General features: G+C 41.4%; 1 protein-coding gene across 1 annotated transcript in view; it reads right to left on the bottom strand.

Annotated features, from left to right (window-relative positions):
* BEND6 (BEN domain containing 6) overlaps window positions 1–21,835 on the bottom strand; it is a 55,198-nt gene that overhangs the window by 20,084 nt on the left and 13,279 nt on the right. The window contains exons 2-3 of the mRNA XM_010999565.3: window positions 16,230–16,375; window positions 10,280–10,457 (exon numbers count right to left, since the gene is read on the bottom strand). Coding sequence (XP_010997867.1) covers window positions 10,280–10,457; window positions 16,230–16,349 — 298 coding nt within the window. The 5' untranslated portion in view covers window positions 16,350–16,375. The remainder of the gene's footprint in view (window positions 1–10,279; window positions 10,458–16,229; window positions 16,376–21,835) is intronic.

Below are 21,835 nucleotides of genomic sequence, written 5' to 3'. Positions count from 1 at the left end.
ACAAAGAGAAACTTCCTCTTATGAATTGTTTGGTTACCCTGAGGTTCATTTCATCTAATAACGGCAGGATAAATGCTTGATTTTTTTCAGTCTGTATTTGTCAGTTTGCAAAATAATGAGTTGGTTCTTTCAGATGATCATGAAGGTTTTCTCTTTTGAACAACCACATGCACTCATGAATTTAAACATATATGATCACCCACTGCGGTGATCATTCTCACTGCTGCTCAGATCGTCCTATCTTTGGCCAGTGGGAACCTCTTCTAGCTGACACGTCCACATGGTCTTTGCTGACTTCCTTTCTGGGATGACAGGATTTTCATCTGCAGTTCCTGTTCCAGGCTCCACGGAGGCTCATCTTGCACATTTCCTGTGCAAGTTCTGGAATCAGCCACTTCTTAGGGGACTGAGCTCCCTTTATTGGGAAGTGGTGTTATGAGACCATATGCAGGGACTAGGAGTGTTCCTTGCTATTGGGTTCTTGTTTCTAGGCCTATTCCGTGAACAGTATTAGAAAATACACATCATTGATTTTTAAAGATAAAATTCATCATGGGTTTAAACCAGTGCTCATTCAAATTCAGAACATGGAGTTTTGATGTAAGCTGTGCAGTTACGTTCTTAGCGCACCACATGGTGTGAAATGAGGACCTAACTTAAACCTGCCCCCTCTCCCCCGTGAGGGGATCTCAGTTTCCTCAGCACCATTGGTTGAATAATTCATCCTTGTCCTGAACAACTTGCCGGACTCACTATATAAATTGCCAGGCCCACTGCAAAATGAAAACACAAGACTCCTTGATCAAAGCTTCTTAACAGTTTTAATACGGTGACAGCAGGGCCTCTCTAAGAGCAGGCCCTGTGTGACTGCACCGGTCACACCGCCATGAAGCTGGCCCTGCGGGCTTGTGTTGGTAAACACCACAATGGTAAGCAAGGCTCTGCTCTGAATCCTTACATGTCACCCAGAGAGGGACTTTTTATGATTTCCATATTTGAAATGGGAAAACTGAGGCACAGAGTGGTTCAACAACTCACACTCCGACACACAGCTCGTGGGGGCAGAGCCAGGGTCTGCACCCAGGTGGTTTGGCCCCTCTCCAGCCATGCTCTTGGTCTCCATGCCACAGAGCCTCTGGGACAGTTTCTCCCCCGACGTGGGGTTCTGTCTGGGGACACGTGCTCTGTTCCCTTGACCCGTTGGCTCTTGTGCTAGCAAGTCCCTTTTAGTTACTGGAACCTTGTATGATTTCATGTTGACAGCTATGTCCTCAAATTCTTTTTCAGAATGTCCTTTCCGGTTAACTTTATAAGAGTAATTGTCAAATGACTGCAAAAATCAAAACCCAAACCAAACAATTATTGGCATTCTGACTGGGAATCCATTCGGACTGTTAGTTATTGGGAGATGAACTGGCACCTTCTCATCTGTGGATGAGACGTCGCTCTATTTATTCAGGTTTGTGTATCTCTCCATTGAGTTTTTAATTTTTCTTCATAGATCCTACCCATTTCTTGTTAGGGTGGTTAGTAGATATTATATAGTTGTTTGTAATGAATATGAGTAGATTCTTTTTTATTTCTTTTATTTTTTAACTGGCAGTTTCTGATCTATAAGGAAATTACTGATTTAAAAAAAATGGTAGTTACTAGATTGGGGGCACCTATTATGTACAGGCATTTATTATTTTTTACACTCAATAGGGCTTATAATGAAACATACTCCTCTGCCCCACCGCTCACCTCCCTGGATTACCCCCCGCTCCTAGGGGGAGCACTTGTAATCCATTTACCTGTAGTTACGTGCACGGTCTTAAATCATAATAAGCATATACAACTCTTCTTTTTCAGGTTCATATAATTATTTCTTGACTTTCCACTATGTAACATGGCAGGGCAGCCCTCTTTCAGCACCCTCCCCCAGACCCACAGAAACGCACACGTGGTGCCCACATGTGCGAACACATGGTGGGTGACACCATTGTTCGTTCAGTCAATATTGTGCTTACATTATTAGAGTGATGTCATTTCCAGTGCATTCCCTTTAAAACATGACTTTTCCCCCTAGAGTCAAAATTAGCTCATTTTTTAAAAGTTGGCTTATTATCATCATTTTAACTGTTTCTCTCACTTATGCATCTCTAAATATCCTCCCAGAGGTGCAAAATCTCCTTTCAGGATGTTTGGTAGGTGACATCATGTTTCCTGCTGTTCTTGGCGATCTCTGTCCTGGAGCTCCCCGTACCTCTGGACCAGCGGCTTCCAGGCCACTGTGGACCTGCCATCCTGGGGCCTCCTCTCACTATCATTCTGTGGCGCCACCCCCCTCCCCGTCCCTGTCCTGAGCTGCACCACCTGTTTTCTGATTTACCTTCTAGAGTCACTTTCATTTTGGAGGAAAGCGCAGGAAGTATATTATTGAGAGATCTGTTAGAGTGAAAATATTATTATTCTACCTTCATACTTGGTTGGTCATTTCACTGGGTAGAGAAGTCTAGGTTTAAATCATTTCTGTGCAGGGGAAGGGTATAGCTCAGTGGCAGAGTGTGTGCTTGGCGTGCATGAGGTCCTGGCTTCAGTCCCCAGTACCTCCATTAAAAACAAATAAATAAAGCTAATTACCCCCAAATCACTTCTGTGCAAAATTGTAAGGCATCAATCACTAATTATCAACCCCCCCCAAAATCACTTTCATGAGAAATTTCAAAGGCATCAATTGCATAGTTATCTTGGAGCTCCCAGTATCACTGGTGAAACTCCTGAGCCGTCTGGCTCCCAGTCCTTCGTGCATCACATGCCCGGTCTGTCTGAAAGCTCTTGGATTCTCCCTTCATGGTGTTCTGAAATTTCACAAGGTTATGCCTTGGACAAGCCTTTTTGCTTTTGGTGGTATCTTGTAATCCAGAAATTTGTGCCTTCAGTTCTAGAAGTTTATTGTATTAGTTTTTAAAAAATAACTTCTCCCTCTTTTTTTCCTCCTCTCTTTTAGGATGTCTTTGGATGTCTGACCTCCTGGACTAATTCTCTATTTTTCCTCATCTCTTTTATCTTCCTTTTCTTTGTCTCCTTGCTCCAATATCTACAAGATTTTCTTAACTTTAACTTCCACTCGTTTTACTGAATTCCTAGGTCCCCACCTCTTTCTCTTGGAATATATCTTTCTTAAACTACCCTCTTCTTGCTTCTTGGAGCCCCCTGCTGCTGCCTGCATGGTTCCCGTTTCCTTCGACCTTATTTTTCTCTTTCTTTGTTTTGATCTCCGTGTTCCATGTTGGAGGAGGTCCTCAAATGATCACACCACTTCCCTCAGCTGCGCCCAGTGTCCCTGAGTTCATGGCTCTTGTTCAGTCTCTCCTGAGAGCAAACCCCCATCTTGTGCTCTGGGGAAGAGTGTGACTTTGTGGTCCAAAAGGGTCTCCATGTAGGTTTCCCAAAGAGTCCTCCAGTTTCCGATGACTGGCACTACCACAGTCTCTTCCGGGTTTTTTCCAAACCTCCTGTAGTCCTGTGGTGTGATTTGGCTTGTTTCTTTTTAATTTCTCTAGCTCTGCCCACCCCCCACCCCCGTCAGTCACAGACACTGGGCCTCTCCAGATTTCTCCCCAGTCACCACTCCTCCCTCTGCTTTCTGCTTCTAAAACGGTATTGGCATCTTTTGTCTGCTGTGGTCTTCTCTTGAGATTTCTTGGTTCTTGTGCTTTTATGCATTTTAAGTTGGTTTTTGGTGGGATTTCAACAAAGGAGGGAGATTCACAGAAATTTAATTTAAGCTTTGTTAGAATCAGAAACAAAGGGAGACCACAGCCTTGACAACTCCCCGCACAGACAAAACCAATTTAGTCACATAAACAAGGCTTAATTTAGCTTGTTTTGTGAGACTAACCTGACCTGGGCCATTTCTTGCTTGTGCCCCTGGAAATCAGAAGCAAACCTTTACCTGTTTCCCAGGGTTGACTATGAGGCAACCGCTGACCAACTCCCTATCATTTAAGAAAATTCTAACATTATAACCAATCACTGCAAAGGATAAACGTCACCGCTTTCTCGCTATATATAAAAGCTGCTGTAGTGGGGGAGGGTATAGCTCGGTGGCAGAGTGTGTGCTTAGCATGCATGAGGCTCTGGGTACACTCCCCAGCACTGCATCAAATAAATAAAGGAAAGCAAAATAAAATAAAATTTAAAAAACCTGCTTTATAACAATACACCCCTGAGCCTCAACCCATGTTTTGGTTTGCAAGCTGTCTTTTTGATACATTTACAATAAACTTTTACTAATTATTACTTTGGTGATTCATTGGTTTTACTTTGGCTATTTCTGAACCTTTGACAGCTTTCTGCTCCATTTAAATGAAACTGGGCAAAACTTAATTGATTTTTCATTCTTTCCTGAAATCTCATTAGTTTAATAGAGTTGAGTTTCCAGCTAATCATTGCTTTTCCCAGGCATACCTTCATTCTCTGTAAATAATGACAGTTTCATAGCCTCCTGTACAATAGATACAACAATTTTCTCCTTTTACATCTTATTGGGCTGGTCGGTTGTGGTCCACAAGATATGGGTCAGATGTTTATAACACACACACGTATAGCACACACAGGTTTGCCTTTCCGAACGTCTAGAATGGCCTGTAAATTCTGCCATTTTTCTTAGTTAGCAGGCCTTATAAACAGACACACAGTCCTGATGCTTAGTTCAAAGAGCCACTAGGAACACCACTGAGCAAAAGAGCACTAAGAACCCTGCCCCCTTCTCTCGGACCCCTTTCTTGTTTGGATTACACATGAAATTTCAATTTTCTCATCGCCTCCTCGTTCCCAGCTGCAGCTTCACAAGGAGGCCTGCTGGGACCATGTTGTTTAAAACTGCAAAACACCCCCCTCCCTGAAATCCCAACCCTCCTTTACCTCTCCTATTTTCTCCATAGCCTTTACCACTAGCTAACATATTAGATGATTTACTCAGTTGTTCTTTTTCATGATTTTGACTGTCTTGCCTCACTGGAATGTGAGCCCCGTGAGGGTCAGGATCTTGGCCTGTTTTGTTCACTGGGTTTTCCCAGGTATTTAGAGCAGTGCCCAACAGACAGAGGACTTTATATTTACTGAATAAATAAATGCCTGCATGAATCCTGCAGTGGGAGTTGGTGGTTCCTGACCTTTCTCGTTCCCCGAAGTCCAGCCAATAGCCAAGTTTACTACTCGGTTTCCAAGGGTACATTCTCGTGTGCATGTGCATGCGGGGGGCAGACAGTATTAAATAGAGAGTGGAGGATATGAAGTTTTAAGTGCCAGAGAGGAAACGAAGCAGGGAAGGGGGATAAAAAATGCTGTAGGGGAGAGAGGTTAAAAGTTTAGACAGAGGGAGAGGTTAGGGGAAAGATGCATTTAGAACGAAGACTTACATTACCTAGGGTGCAAACCATGTGGTTGGGGAAGAAGAGCCCAGGCTGAGGGACTGGCCAGGTCAAAGACAGCAAAGTAAGATCACATCTGATGTCTTCAAAGGGAAAGCGTGTGGTCCAGTGGGGCTGGATCACAGAGGAGGACGGGGGGAGAGAGGGAGGTGGAAGGGAAGTGGCCAGACCACTAAGGACTCAAAGATCGTAAAAAGGATTTTGGATTTGCCCTGCATGCAGTGGACGTGCACTGGAGGGGTCTGACTATGGCGAGCCGATCGTTCTTGCTGCTGTGTGGGGAACGGGCTGCCCAGGAGCAACAGCAGGAGGGGTGACCCCAGTGGGGGGGCCGCCATGATAACTGGGTGAGGGACTAGAGTGGCCGCAGTGGGAGTAGTAAAAAGGATTGTGTTGCAGAAATATTTTGAAGATAAAGCCAGTAAGATTTGCCAATGGAGTGAATGTAGATTGTAAAAGAAAGAATAGAAATACAAGATCACACTGTGGGTTTTGGCTTGGGAAACTGGAACAAGGCAGTCAGCATTAACCAAGACGAGGGAGACAGAGAGGAGTGGGTGCAGGAGAAGGTCGGAAACGTGGTTTGGGGCATGTTAGTCTGAGATACCTGTCCATCATGTCTTGAACAGTGGGCCAGGAGTTACAGGGAGCAGTCCAGGCCAGAGATAAATCTGAGAAGCAGAATTACTGATGGATTTTCACACCATAGAATTGTATATGATCCCCCATGGAGTGAATGTAGATAGAAAGGAGAGAAGTCCCAGGGCTGCACCTGGGGCATCCTCAGGTACTTAGAGGGTAAGATGATGAAATGAAACAGACAAACAGACCCAGATGGAAAGCGCAGCAGTGGAGGAGAAAACAGGTGAATGTTGTGTCCTAGAAGTCAAACGAAGAAATCTTTCAAGGAAAGAGAGATAGCCACACGTGTCAGGCGCTGGATGTGGGCACTTAAGATGATCCTTGAGGAATGGCCTTTGGGGTTAGCAATATGGAATACTATGGGTTGAACTATGTCCGCCTCAAAAAGATAGGTTGAAGTCCCACCCCTAGTATCTCAGAATGTGACTTATTTGAAATAGGGTCTTTACAGATGTAATCAAGTTAAACTGAGGTCATTACTGTGGGCCCTAATCCAGTATGACTGATGTCCTCATAAATGGGGGAAGTTTGTAAAAGTCCATCGACAGATGATGGATAAAGAAGATATGGTCTATATATATAGTGGAATACTACTCAGCCATAAGAAAGAATGAAATGATGCCATTTGCAGCAACATGGATGGACCTACCTAGAGACTATGATAGTAAGTGAAGTGAGTCAGACAGAGAAACACAAATATCATATGATATCAGTTATATGTGGGATCTAAAAAAAAAGATACAAATTCTGTTTATAAACCAAAAACAGACTCCTGGACATAGAAAACAGACTATGGTTACCAAAGGGGAAATGGCAGGGGAGGGATAAATTAGGAGTTTGGGATTAACGGGTGCACACTACTACATATAAAATAGATAAACAACAAGGACCTACTGTAGAACACAGGGAACTCTATTCAATATCTTTAGTAACATACAATGGAAAAGAATCTGAAAAGAAAAAACATGTATGTATGTATATGTGTAACCAAATTGTTTTGCTGTACACCTGAAACTAACATTGTAAAGCAACTACACTTCAATAAAAAATTTTAAATAAAATTTAAATAAAATTAATTTAAGTGTAAAAATTTAAGTAAAAATTTAAATTAAAAACGGGGTGTAGTTTGGACACAGATATAGACAAGCACATAGAGAGACCATCTTGTGAAGACGGGAAGAGCCAGAAGCTAAGGTGGGGACCTTCCCCGGTGCCTTCAGAGGACGCCTGGCCCTGCTGACACCTCGGTTTTGGGATTCTAGCTTCCAGAACCGGGAGACCAGACATTTCTGTTGTTGCAGTTGGAGAAGTTATAGCAGAATGATTAGGACCAATGGAAGTAGGATCCAGAGACAATAAAAGAGGGAAAATTGAATGTGTAGATGCAACACTGAAGGAGTTTTCCTATAAAGGGAAGGAGAGAAATAGGGTAGCAGGCAGAGAAGCAATGACCTGAAAGAGGGTTGGGGGTTTTTGGGGGTAGGGGGAAATAGTTACGTTTATTTATTTATTTATTAATGGAGGTACCGGGATTGAACCCAGACCTCATGTATGCCAGCCATACCCTTCCCGCAATGTTCCTTTGTTTTTTTTTTTTTGCTGTTGTTTTTAATGGGAGAAACAATGTTATGCCTGATGCTACTGAGAATGACTCATTAGAGAAGGCAACCGTGATCTTGCAGAGAAGGGGGAGAATCCCCAGAGCTCTGTCTCCCGTTTGGCCAAAGAGGGTGGGGACCTGATGCACAGATGGAGGCACTGCCTCTGTCTGGACAAGAGGACAGGGGAGAAAGTGGAGATTAATACAAGCACGGCTGCGGGGAGCTAACAGTCTCTCCGCATCCTCCAACTGCTCAGTGAGGCCAAGCCATCGGCTGGGAGTCAGGCTCTGGAAGGAGGCGTGGGAGGCTGGCGGAGACAGGAGAAAAGGAAATCCCAGTGTGTGGGGAGAGAGAAACCGGCCGTAGTAGTGATTCTTTCCACAGCCTCAGTTTTTCTTTTTTTTATTGTTGAAGTATAGTCAGTTTGCAATGCTGTGTCAGTTCACAGACTATTGAAACTGATTTTCTACACTCTCATTTGGAATTTTCTCATCTACATTTATGAGAAAAATTGGTCTAATTTTCTCTTTTGGGGTCTGTGGGTCAAGTTCTGGTGCCAATAAAAACAGAGACTGTAACACTAACTATGATTGCTGACCACCTGTCATGGACCAGGTCCTGGTAAAGCATATCTTCCAATTAGCTACTTTAATCATCTTGGCAAGAAGGACATGAAAAATTGCACCCATTTTGTAGACAGGGAAAGTGAAGTTGAGGCTGAGGGCACAGTTGTAAAGCAGGTCAGCAGAGCTGGGATTCAACCCAAGGTGTGTGACTCCAAGATCCAGACTTTAACCAGCAATTTCTGCTAACTTTATCAGCTAGCTTTTCATCTTACTGTGAGTTCTGAAACAGATTATGTAAAAATAAGAATGATCTGTTCTTTGAAAGTTGCAAAAACCTCGGCAGGAAAAACCATCAGTTATAAAAAGGCAATATTTAAAGTTCAAAAAATAAAGAGAGGATGACTTGTTGATGGAATAAACATCTTATTTCCATTCACATGTGGCTGTTTCTACTTAAAACTATGAAGCCTTCATTTTGTGGGGGCGGGTAATTAGGTTAATTAGAGGCACTAGGGATTGAACCCAGGCCCTTGTGCATGCTGAGCATGCGCTCTGCCATTGAGCTGTTCCTCTGCCTGTGACGCCTTTGATTTAATACATACTCGCAGACAAGCTTACGGGCCTTTACTGTCAACCTAGCCCACCGCAATGTCCTGTCTCCTCTCAGTTCTCCCTCCCAGACTGTTTGTGGAATGGTCTTCTTTATTTCCATAGCCCTCGCTCTGGGCTGGGCTGCTACCCAGGTTGTCTGATGACCGTGATACCTTTCAAAAGTGGTCCTTCCCCGCAGGCAGGCGCTGTGTACTTCCTTACACAGTCGCCAGAGGGACATATTTTCAAAATCCTCTGTACGTTTGCTGTTTAGTAACAGAATGCTGCCCCAACAGAGGATATAACTGCCGTGTATTCAGCTATACAGAACAGTGCGTGATGCTTAACTACAAATGGAAAATGTCATTTTCAAAAAGTAAACACTTAAACACAGTGTAAGATTCAACAAAAAGGGCAGTATGCCAAGTGGTTTTGAATTTGCTTAGGCCTCTCTTGCTCCTTGATAAGTCTTCAGTGCAATGTGACTATTTTCCAGACCACTCCTCCCACCCCCAAACCTAGAATGTCATCTATAAAATCTTTAATGCCAGTGGTTCTGTGAGGGATGACAGCAGGCCCCTTTGTCTAGTGCTTCCCTTAGCAGAGGGGAGCGAGATAAGTACATCGTGAACATCTTGACATAGTCTGTCTTACAGATCTTTTCTCTCCAGGCCTTTATTAAATGCTCAATAAATATTTGTTGGACATTATTAAGTGAATATGACATTTGGTATTTTGTAGGAATAATCTAAAATTTTTTAGGCAATAAACTAGAAGCTTCAATAGGGTGCTTCCGTATTAAATTATGTAATCACAGCTTTTCTTAAAATGTGGTTTTTGATTTTCTTTCTCTAAGGTACTGATTTTTTAAAATAAATTTTTATTGAAGTATAGTCAGTTTACAATGTTGTGTCAGTTTCTGGTGTACAGCACAATGCTTCAGTCATATATGAACATACATATCTTCATTTTCATGTTCTTTTTAACCATAAATTGCTACAAGATATTGAATATAGTTCCCTGTACTGTACAGTAAAAATAAAAGCAAATATAAACAAATGAGATCTAAGACACTGAGTTTTAAATTCTTGACGGCTGACTTGCAATACTTTCCATTCATCATGTACTCTTCCTTTCATCCAAAAATGTCGATTTTCTCTAATGATTTTTTAATATGTTGTTTATTTATTATTGTATTATTTAATTATTTTATTTTGGCAGGGGGGTAGGTAATTAAGTTTATTTGTTTTTGGAGGAGGCACTGGGGATTGAACCCTGGACCTCGTGCACGCTAAGCACACACTCTACCATTTGAGCCATATCCTCCCCCTCTTGTATAATTTTTTTAAATTTAATGCTTTTTTAATATTTTATTTATTTATTATTGTATTACTTAATTATTTTATTTTGGCAGAGGGTAGGTAATTCAGTTTCAAAAAAAGTCGGTTTTCTCTAAGTTTACCTTGAAGCATGACCAAAGATTGTCGAAGGCGGCTGTTTTCTTTCCGTGTGTTCGTTAGTTTTTGTTTCAGGCTCTTTACTTTCGTGCACAGTTCCTCCTTGGACAGTTCGGCTAGAGGCTGTTCATCCTCACTGGAGCTCTCGCCGGGCAGAAAGGCATTTCCGGAGTATGGGTCTCTCTGAAACACAAGGCAGACACGACAAAGGGAGCATCAAGGCAGCGCAAAGTGGTTATCCCGCCTTCTGTACACCGATGGGACGTTGTTAGACCTCAGGTTCCTGCTCTTCCAGGAGCCGAGCTGGGCCCACGAGTGCCCTAGCCTCAGCTCCCACACCCAGGGGAGCACAGAACAAGCAAGGACGTCAAGGGTTCACGCACACATCCCCTGTGGGACAGCAACCAGAATCCTGACTTTCCACCCAACTTCAGTGAAAAATACAAAGTAGAAAATTAGTACAACTGAGGAAAATCAACCAGACCGCCACTCAGATCCTGTAGCCCACCCCCATCCTCCATCTCCCCCCGACCTTCATTCACAGCCTTTCTGTCCAGACTCTGCCATGAGGCCAACTTTGGGGTTCACTGCCTCAGACAAAGGAGGGAGAGGATTCACCCGAAACAAGCACTGAGGTTCCCCTTTTCTTTAAAAAATATTTTTAAGGACATCAGGACAATAGCCTGCAAACGTGTGCGTTTGTGTTGTAAAACCCCAGCTGTGTTAAGAATAGAAAAGAATTTTCTCCAGTAACGAAGCTGGCATTTATATTTCTATAAATCCAAATCTGGAAAATTGGCGCACAGAATGGAATTTATAAAGATCCAAACCTAGAAGCCTGGGCTATCAAGTGTATAAAAATAAACTTTAGAGTGGAAGAGATAAAGGCATGGCATCCAGAAAGTTCCTGCTGAAGGAAGGGTAGAGATATCCCGGTAGTGGGTTTGAGCATTAGGAGGAATACGGAACTGGAGAGGCAGGAAGTCAGGTTCCAGTGATTTTGCTCCTCCTTTGAGGAGGAAGGGAGGTGGATCTCAGGGGTCAGGGTAGATGATGGAAACATCCAGAGAAATGAGAGGCCACCTCCGTGCTTCTCAGTGCATCATAAACTCCCTAATGAGGCCCCATGTCCCACAACATCAGGGCAACATCTCTCTGGGCTGTAGATCAGAAATGGCCAAAATTAGTGTCTAGACAAATGGAGACTCTCCAGAGCTTGTGCAAAGCAGCCAGAGAATCTGAATGTTCCCCGTGTCCCAGTCAGGAAATAGGTAAGTACTGAGGGAACTGGTGAAACAGGAGTCATTTAGGATGTAGACAGAGAGGCCACGGAGTGCTGGAGCCTTGAAGACAATGGTGGTGGGTACCCGCACGGCGAACTTCAGCCGCTGGTGCCACCAGAACCCCGAGATGCTGGAGGGACTGACAGCCCTGGACACCTAGGAACCAGGCAGAAAAGTCAGCCTGGGCAGAAGACCAGCCACCCCTCCCCAGATGCTGGGATGATATGTAACACTCCTGAAAAGCTGAATCACTTCCCAGGAAAAAAAACAGGAAGCAGGGGAGGCTGAGAACCTAGTCTCCACTGACACTTAAATCCTGACTTGACTGAAACTACACCAACAGCTCAAAGGGACTTTTAAATGCCAGAACACTAACTGTAATTCACTGTCAGTGGACAAGTTTAAGCCTTTTCCCCCTCTTTCTTGTCAAGCAGGGATGGAGAATTAAAAACCAGATGAGATCAGTTGTAGAAAATACAATACATTTTTGTATGATTGGTAATGAACACATTCAACCTAAATCCTTATTTTACACATATACAAATCTATATATGTGTATATATTTTATTATTCCATATATGTGTGTGACAGATATATATAATGGTAATGAAAATTACTGTTGTCCTGTGTGTGCAACTGACTAATGTAATTGCCCTAGATACACAAATCCTAAAGAAAAAAATGATGGATTTGGTTAAATAGAAATGAAATATTCTTAAAAAAGAAAAAGAAAAGAAATATTCTTTAAAAAAAACTGAAGGATACCTACTGAGATCATAGTTCTATGCAGAATAATTGGGAAGAAATGAGAATGTATGATCTAGTTCTTGTAGCAAGTTCCTGCAAGAGAGAAATGAAATCAAGCAAAGGTGAATCCACTTGTAAGCATCAATGGAAGACAAAGTTAATAGACAAATAGATCAGGAGAAGATATCTACAAAATCTAAAACCATAAGAGACTGAGTTCTACAATAGATGAGGTATTTGTTCAAATCAGTAAGAGTAAAACAGGAAAACCACCAGATAGACCAAGAAATCCCGCAGAGTATGTAAAAACTCAGTAGGAAAATGGACAGTGGCAGAGACTGCTAGCTGTCTCCAGGTAGCTGACCTTCCATTTGTTACAGTTTGTAACGAGGTTTTTAGCTGAGCAGGTAGCTTCCAGCTCCATTACATTCCCCAGACTCCCAGGCAGTGCATCATGGCTGTGTGACTGTTTCCGCCCATCAAATATGAGTGGAAACCGTGTGTACCACTGCTGGATCATGACCTTAGAAGGGATGCACATGTCTTCTCCTGCCTGAAGTCTCTTTTTCCCATGGGCAGAGAGGAAGGCATGGGGGTGGGAGCTGGAGGATCACCTTGGCCCAGAGATAGAGGCTGGGAGTTAGGGAAGATGGATGAACAAGATAAGAGGGATCCTCAACATTGTGGCGCTGCTATAGCAACGCAGGACGGCTCCTGCTGTTGTGTGAAAGGGAAATTAACTTCCATCTTTATAAGCCACTGTTACATTTGGGTCTTTGTTACAATCTTTGCAACACGCATCCTAACGAATGCAGGTTTTGGTACCCAGAAGCAGGATACTCAAGGCTTGACATATGTTTGAACTACTAAGAGGTCAGGCTGTGGGCAAAGGTATGACATGCTGGAAGGTCCCAGACTCTTGTTAGACCCTGGTGATGACATATTTGCTAACACTGTCACCTGCAATACTTTGGAAGGCAGACCACGTGCTTACCGAGCTTGGAAAAAGAAAGAATGTTGGTGTGTGTCAGCGACGTCTTGTCAGGGCTAGCTGGTTTGCAGAAATGGAAGGCTTTCTCCTTCCGCCTGCATTTAGAATGCAGCAGTTGGACTAAACTGAGTCCAAGAATGTTCAGTGTTCAAGGTTTGAAAAAGCCAATTACTCCTACATCTAAATAGTGAGAGGTGAGACTGTGACCTCAAGGCTTTTTCAAGACCTTCTCTTCAAGTGCTCTCTACCAGATGCTGAAATCCACCCCCATCGGTAAGCATCACATTCAGTGCGTGAGCTTTTTGTTTGATCTGGCAATTAAGTAATCACCCTCAGCTGGAGGGAAAGAGGCTGAGCCGCTCTAATAAGAGAGGAGAGTTTTCAGGCTTATTTATGATCAAATGAGATCTCTGGCTGTAGTTACTTGCCCTGAAACCAAATCGAAATAAATAGTTTGGAACGCTATTCAGTTTTCGAGAAAAACTAATTGCAGAAGAAATCACACTACCGGCCTGCAAGGGCAGGTGACTGTTTCACCCTGGAGGAACCACTGGACCCGCAAAACCTGCACCAGGAAAAATAAACAAGAAATCATTTTCTTCCATCAATGGCCAAAAATATGAAATATGGATATAAGTGCTAAGTGTTGGCAGGGAAGTACAAACAGAGGAACGCCTCATGCCCTGCTGCTGGGCATGTAGACTGATGCGGACATTCTGGAAAAAAATTTCATTGTCATGCAAGCCAGTACTCACCCTCCTATGTGATTATTCCAGACACGTGCTCACACTGTTTTCTTAAAAAGACATGTATGGGGGGATTTATTTTGTTATTGTTTGTAGCACCGAGATACTGGAGGTAATCTAGGTTTTCCTCATCGGAAGAAAGGATAAGTCCAATACGCTAAGCTGCGTTAGACACAACGGATCATGTATAATAGTGATACAGACAGATGTTAAAAGCAGCGCTGACTGAAAAATCAGAAACAGACCGAGTTGCACATTACGATACCAATGTACTAAACGATGTACGAAATGATGTAGCCACATGGTTGTAGCCACAGGGCAGCGTGTACAAAGAAAAAGATTGGAAACAAGCCGGATCCGTCCTAGGGGACTGGTTAAATAAAGAGCAGTGCAGAGGGGAGGGGACAGCTCAGGGGTAGAGCGTGTGCTTAGCATGCATGAGGTCCTGGGTTCAACCCCTAGTACCTCCATTATAACATAAATAAATAAGCCTAATTACCTCCCCCCACAAAATAAATAAACGTTTAAAAATTTTTTAAAAAGCATACATATACCCAGAGAAATAACAGGGTTTTGTAAAAAAGAGAGAGTTCTTTACATGCTAATGGAAAGATTGTCAAAATATATTAAGTAAAAAAGCAAAGTTCAAAGCAGCATATCTAGTAATTTACTTCTTGTGCAAAAGACAGAAGCGTATCTACATTCATGTTTGCTTTATTTGAACAAAGAAACGCTGGGAGGACAAACAAGAAAGCAGTAAATGTATTTACCTGTGGGAGGTGGGCACAGGGTGGCTGGAGACAGGGTCTAAGGGAGACTCACACACACACACACACACACTCTCTCTCTCTCTCTCCAGATAAATGGATATATATTTTTTAGCCTTTTGGTTTTTTTATTACCCTCAAAAGCTTCATTTTCAATTTACCTTTCTGACTCTGCTTGTGCCTTCAACACTTTGACGAGGATTTTCAGCTCCTCGGTGAGGAAAGCATGTGTGATCTGGTCACGGACACACTTGGCAGACACAGAGCCACCACGGGCCCTGCTGACATGTTTCATTTCAGAAAATCTCTAGAAACTTTGGGTCTCACCAAACCAACTTCTTAAATTCAGCTTGGGCACATTTCACATGAGGGTTTTGGTGCTTTCCTAAGCTTCTTGATATAAAGGTAAACAAATCTATTACCAGCGGGTCGGGACAGCCTAGTTTTGTTAGAGGCCGTATTGTGGGACAGCCTGTGACAGACAGGATGCCAGATGCTGGACCATTCTGAATGTCCATAGAACCATACTCAGACTAAAAAAAATTTTAAACCCTGAGTATGTATTTTAAAAATTAGACAAAAATACATGTACACAAACACTACATGCAGTACAAAGACGCACAAAGAAAAAGATATAAACACATTGATAAAAGAATAAACACATTCGGGGGAGAGGGGATGGGCAGGGATAACTTTGGGAATTTGAGATTTGCAAATGTTAACCACTGTATATAAAAATAGATAAAAAATATTTCTTCTGTATAGCACGGGGAACAGTATTTAATATCCTGTAATAGCCTATAATGAAAAGGTATATGAAAACGAATATATGTATGTTTATGCATGACTGGGACATGATACCGTACACCAGAAATCGACACATTGTAGCTGATTATACTGCAATAAAAAAAAAAGAATAAACACATTGATAGTTTGTCCTAAGTGTAGGAGGAGAATGGGAGTGGTGGATTCAGGTCAAAAAGGAATAAATGAATAAAACACCAATAAGAAGGGGATCCTGGCCAAGCCTGTGATGAGAATGGGTTACAAATTGGCATCAAAATGGAAAAGCAGACAGTACATTTTGGGAAGAGGTATTCCAATGTCTCCAGTGGTTTGCGAGCAGAAAAAATATTTCCTGACAGTCTGCTGATCTTAATTTCCCAGAATATCAAGGAAAGTTCGAGCAATGCATAACTGACCACACTCAGCTAGAGGCAGGTAAAATGTCTTTTGAGTATGTTCCTAATTCAACTTGTTCCACATTAAAAAGAGGATATGGAACTTTATTCCTCCAGTTGAATAAAGAATTAAAGGGAAGAGTAAATAGAAGAGGGGGAAAACACTAATCAACTATGAGGAATTATGGAATTGTGGTGGAGAGAGGTGATAAAGTGATGCCATGGTCACAGAACACCAACCTGCCCCTTATCCACGTCACTGTTCGCGTTTTCTGAGTCCATTGTCTCCGTCCGTTTCCTCTTCCCTTTTCTGAGAGCTTGAGTATTGGTAATTTCCTCAGTTTGCAAGATCTTCTGCATTTTCTCAGTTAGTTACCAAAGGTTTTCTGAAATTGTAGGAAAAGGGAATGCTCATGAGATGGTGCTACTCTGGACGTAGTCCAAATGTTCCTGTTTTTCCTTACAATGAAAAACAAACCAAAGGAAATATGATGTATTTCCAGCTGTATGTTTCACAATAGCACCGGTCACTCAGGTAACCTATTTCACTCTATACTTCTGATTGTTCTTTCTCCCATGGACCAATTTAAGACACATTTGCACTTGATTCAGAAGTCTTTGAACTCATCCCCATCCCAAGGATGTTTCCAGGATGTGAGATGCAGGCAGTTATCACTTAAAAAATCAAATAGTATAAATTTTTTCCATCTTCCTAAGTTTTTTTCTTGTGAATCGGTTATGAGGAGTCTGAAAAACAAAGTAGGAATATTACAAAATTATGGAAAGTATCTGAGGACTGAAGTTATGTATCTTTAGGAAAAAGACATTAATAATAGCAGATCTCATCAGGATCAAAACATTCCAAGAGAGAGCAATAAGAAATGCCTAGACATTTGTTTTGTGTTTTTCTGAAAATTCTAAAGTTTTGAGATAGAAGATTTTTCTTTGGTGCAATTTTAAGAATAGTGCCATAAAGAAGGGGAAATGGCAGGGAGGGTATAGGTCAGTGGTAAAGTGTGTGCTTAGCATGCATGAGGTCCTGGGTTCAATCCCTGGTACCTCTATTAAATAAAAGAAAAACCTGATTACTTACCCCCACAAAACAAAGCAAAAAAAAAAAAAATGGGAAACAAAATCTCAAAGGCAACAATACATTTCATAAAAGTTTTAAGGGAGAATCATTTTTTTTCAAAATCTGGTAAAGCAGATGATCGTTCTTAGGTAGAATATGGTTAAAATGAGCAAATCTAGCTCTTGCTGTGTATGCATGATGTAGCACATTTGGTCTTAGCATCCTAATTACTTGCATATGTTGATTTGTTTTCATGAAGGTATTACTGGAGAGTGTACCTCATCTCATCTTGCACAGGAAAGAATTCAAGAGCGAGCCATAATAAAGTGAAAGCGGATTTAGTCAGGGAGATGCACACTCCATAGACAGAGCACGGCCATCTCAGAAGGGAGAGCAGCCCCGGAGAAGGGTGGTGGTGGTAGTGGTTAGTTTTTAATGGGCTGGGTAGTTTCATATGCTAACAAGTGGGAGGATTATTCCAACTGTTTTGGGGAAAGGAAGGGGATTTCCAGAAATTGGGGCCCCCCCCCGCCTGCTTTTTGGCCTTTTAGTCAGCCTCAGAACTGTCATGGCACCTGTGGGTGTGTCACTTAGCAGCTGATGTATTACAATGAGTATATAATGAAGTTCAAGGTCTACTGGAAGTTGAACCTTCTGCCATGTTGGGCCAAGCTAGTTCTAACCAGTTTATGCCTCATCCTGTTTTCCCCAATTGCTGTGTCATTCTTTTAATGAGTGTGCCTTGCCCCCTTCTCTCCTGTCTCAAAAAGATACTTAATTACAAATAATAAACTTTAACTATAGAAGAGACTGTGCTTAAAGGAACTGTTGAACAGAAAGTAACTATGCCCCTTACCAAATTACACCAAGTAGTGCTTTTAGAATATATGGTTCTTTTACCTATTTTAAAAGATACTCATTATTCTCTACTTCAAGCATAAAATAACATTTGGGACGGCCTTGCCAAAATTGTTTGTTGTGACTCTTTGTAGACTTACTTTAGGTTTTCAAATACCTGAAGAGTGCTTCAGCTAACACGTGCTGGACTATCACACCTCACTCACGAATATCAGAGCTCTTACCCAGTATTAAGCTCTGTTAATAATTTCAAAGATACCAGCAATGGGAGGGCAGAGGCAGAGTGGGGAGACGTCGAGGAAATCCTGCTGGCTTTGTAGGTTCTTCCTTCTCATATGACATAGGTGCTCTGTGGTCTAGAATGGTAGGTGGGGCCTCCCTGAAGTTTGGGGTCACCTCACACAGTGGGTGTGTTTAAGTTACGACACATCTCCATTGTATACCTCTGAGTTGCATAGCTCACATGACCTTCTCCAGGGAGTTATAAATCCATAGGTTCTGGGTGTGTTTGCCATAAGCAATCTTAAATCAGGGCTATATACAAGTATGAACCTTCTGTAGACAAAAGCTCCCCTCCTAGCGAATATCTGAATCTGTTTACTCAGAGCAAGGTCAAAGACATTTTCTGTGAAGGGTCAGATAGTAAATATTTTATTTAGGCTTTGCAGGCCGAGAGGCCAAATCAAGGGTATCATGTAGGTGCTTATCAGCAAGAGAGAAAATAAATCTTCACGAAATTTTATTCATAAAACTGAATGTGTACTAGTAATAATGGAGTACAACCTTTTCTAAGACAGCTCTGCTAATGAAAATGGAATTTTAAAAATAACGTCTTGTTTAATTGGAGTTCAAAAGTTCCCTACCATCAAAATTAATTGCAAATGCTCACTTGCTAATGCTGACTTGTAATGAGATTTTACGTATTTTATCCTTGAAAATGTCTTTCACACTGATAAAGTCTATTATTTGTAATTAAGTCACACTGGACTACCATGTACTGATATTAATCCACGAACTTATTATGTTCTTTATTGAGATAAAATTCACGTAACCTAAATCTTTACCCTTTTAACCATTTTAAGAGTATTTCCAGTGGCTTTTAGTATATTTGATACAGGAAAATGGGGCACAAGAGGATGGCCATGTCCCAGGTGAGTCCCTGGGACACGCCCCGTCAAGTGAGGGTACTTGTCTTTGCACAGGAAAGAATTCAAGAGTGAGCCCTAGCTGAATGAAGACAGATTTATTCAGAGAGACGCACACTCCATAGACAGAGTGTAGGCCATCTCAGAAGGCCAGAGAGTGACCAAGGGGTGTGGGAGTTGTTAGTTTTTATGGGCTGGGTGATTTCACGTGCTAACAACTAGGAGGATGATTCCAGCTACTTTGGGGGAAGGGGCTGGGATTCCCAGGAATTGGGCCGTCATCCACTTTTTGACCTTTTATGGTCAGCCTCAGAACTGTCATGGTGCCTGTGGGTGTGTCATTCACCATGTTAATATTACAATGAACATATAATGAAACTCAAGGTCTACTGGAAGTCAAATCTCCCGCCATCCTGGGCCTCAAGGTCTACCAGGAGTTGAATCTTCTGCTATCTTAGTGTTAATTGTTGTTTCATTCTTTTAATGGTTATGCCCTGCCCCCTTCCTTTCTTTCTCAAATTCACAATGTTATACAACCATTATCAAGAAAGTCCGTAACTCTCAATATGAATTCATAACTTTAACTGAGTATATTCATCTCTTAGTGGACTTTTATAGACTTCTGTTAAATTCTTTTATATTTGCCTTTCAGTGTGCCATTACCTTGTGGATTAATTACTTCTGATTAAAGGTTAAGTGGAAACTCTTCAATCGCATAGTAAAAATGTATTTCAAAATATGGAAATTTCCTTTGCATTTGCATTGATGTCTGAAAGACAATGCTGGCAATGTAATTTGGACTTGAAAAATATATCCAGTGCAGATATGAGTGGGGATGAACATCTCATTCCTTGTTTAACTTCTGACAGCAGGGGAAGTGTATAAGCACTTGACATTAATTATGAGTCACACCTTAGTTGTTATTGAAATGACTTTACCTCCTCATTGTAAGTTTTCCATGTAATTACTTGCTTTGCCTTGTAATTTTGCCTTGTAATTTGTTAATGAGCTAACTGTCAGCATTATCAAGTCTGCAGCAAAAGCTAATTTCCAAAGCCATTCACTGTTCCATAGAAGTAGCTGAGGGCAGTTCTCATTCACAGAAATTTCAGTTTTGCCCCTGAACTCAAATGTTAGCCTCAAGATTTACCACTGCTAAGCTACTGAAATGCTGTATGACAGGGCAAGTTAGAATATTCAACTTCTACATCTGAAAAAAATTCATGGAACTGATGATGGTCAAGTCCACAAGAATGAAGCTCACCATTGACGTTATTGGTTCAATAATACATGATATTTTCAGAAATTGCCAAGATGGTCTCAAAACTTATGTGGAAATGCAAGAGATTCAAAATGGCCAAAACAATCTTAAAAAAGAAGAAACTTGGAAGACTTACACTTCCCTATTTGAAACCTTACCACAAAGCTACAGAAATTAAGACAGTGTGGTACTGTAAAAGGATTGACATGTAAATCACTGGAACAGAATTAAGAGTCCAGAACTAAATCCTTACATATATGGTCAGTTAGTTTTTGACAAGAATGCCGAGACAATTAAATGAGGAAAAGAAGAATCTTTGCAACAGATGGTGCTGGAACAAGTGAATATTCATATGCAAAAGGAATCCCACCTCACAACAGACACACAAATTAACTCAAAATGTAATTTTAGATCATAGACCTAAACGTACGAACTAAAACCATAAACTCTTAGAAGAAAACATCGGGGTAAATTCTGTGATCTTGGGTTAGGCGATGATTTCACAGATATGACAACAAAAACATTTTCACAAATCATACTTATGAGTCACACCTTAGTTGTTCCTGAAATGACTTTACCTCCTCAGTGTAAGTTTTCCATATAATTACTTGCTTTGCCTTGTAATTTGTTATTACATTAATACCATCAAGAAAGTAAAGAGACAACCTACACAATCTGAGAAAATATTTGAAAACAGATCTCATAAGGAACATGTATACAAGATATATAAAGAACTCTTGCAATGGTAAAAAGACAACCCAACGTTTTAAATGGACAAAGGATTTAAACAGACAGTTCTTCAAAGAAGATATACGAATAACCAATAAGCACATGAAAAGATGCTCAGTGTCATTAATCGCTACAGAAATGCTCACAAACACTACGAGATGCCTCCTCATGGCCACTGAGACGGCTATACTCAAAAAAGACAGAAAACAAAAAGTGATGGTAAAGGGGGAAATCAAAGCCCTTACATTTTGTTGGTAGGATTGTAAAAGAGTGCAGGCATTTTGGAAAACAATATGGGAGTTCCCCCAAAAGTTAAATATTGAGTCACCATATGACATATCAGTTCCACTCCTAAGTATATACCCAACAGAAATGAAAACATACACCCACACGAAGCTTGTACACAAATGTTCATAGCAGTGTTATTCATAACCCCTAAAAAGTAGAAAAACCCCAATGTCTATCAACTCACGAAGAGGTAAATACAATGTAATATATCCGTACAGTGAAATATGGCTCAGCAGCAAGAAGAAATGAGGTTCCAAGGCAAGCTATGACATGAGTGAGCCTTGGAAACGTTACACTAAGTAGAAGACATCAGTCACAAAAGACCACACATTGTGTGAGTCCCCTTTATACAAAATGTCAAGAATTGTCAAATTTATAGGGACAGAAAATAGATTAGTGGTTTCTTAGGGGTGAGAAATTTGGGAGTAGAGGAAGGAATGCCTGCTAATGGGTATAGGTTTTTTTTAATTTTAATTGAGTATAGTTGATTTAC

This window comes from Camelus dromedarius, chromosome 19, assembly GCF_036321535.1.
Source record: "Camelus dromedarius isolate mCamDro1 chromosome 19, mCamDro1.pat, whole genome shotgun sequence".
NCBI lineage: Eukaryota > Metazoa > Chordata > Mammalia > Artiodactyla > Camelidae > Camelus > Camelus dromedarius.
The sequence above is the reverse complement of the archived record's forward strand: the minus strand, read 5'-3'. Positions and strand labels throughout refer to the sequence as shown.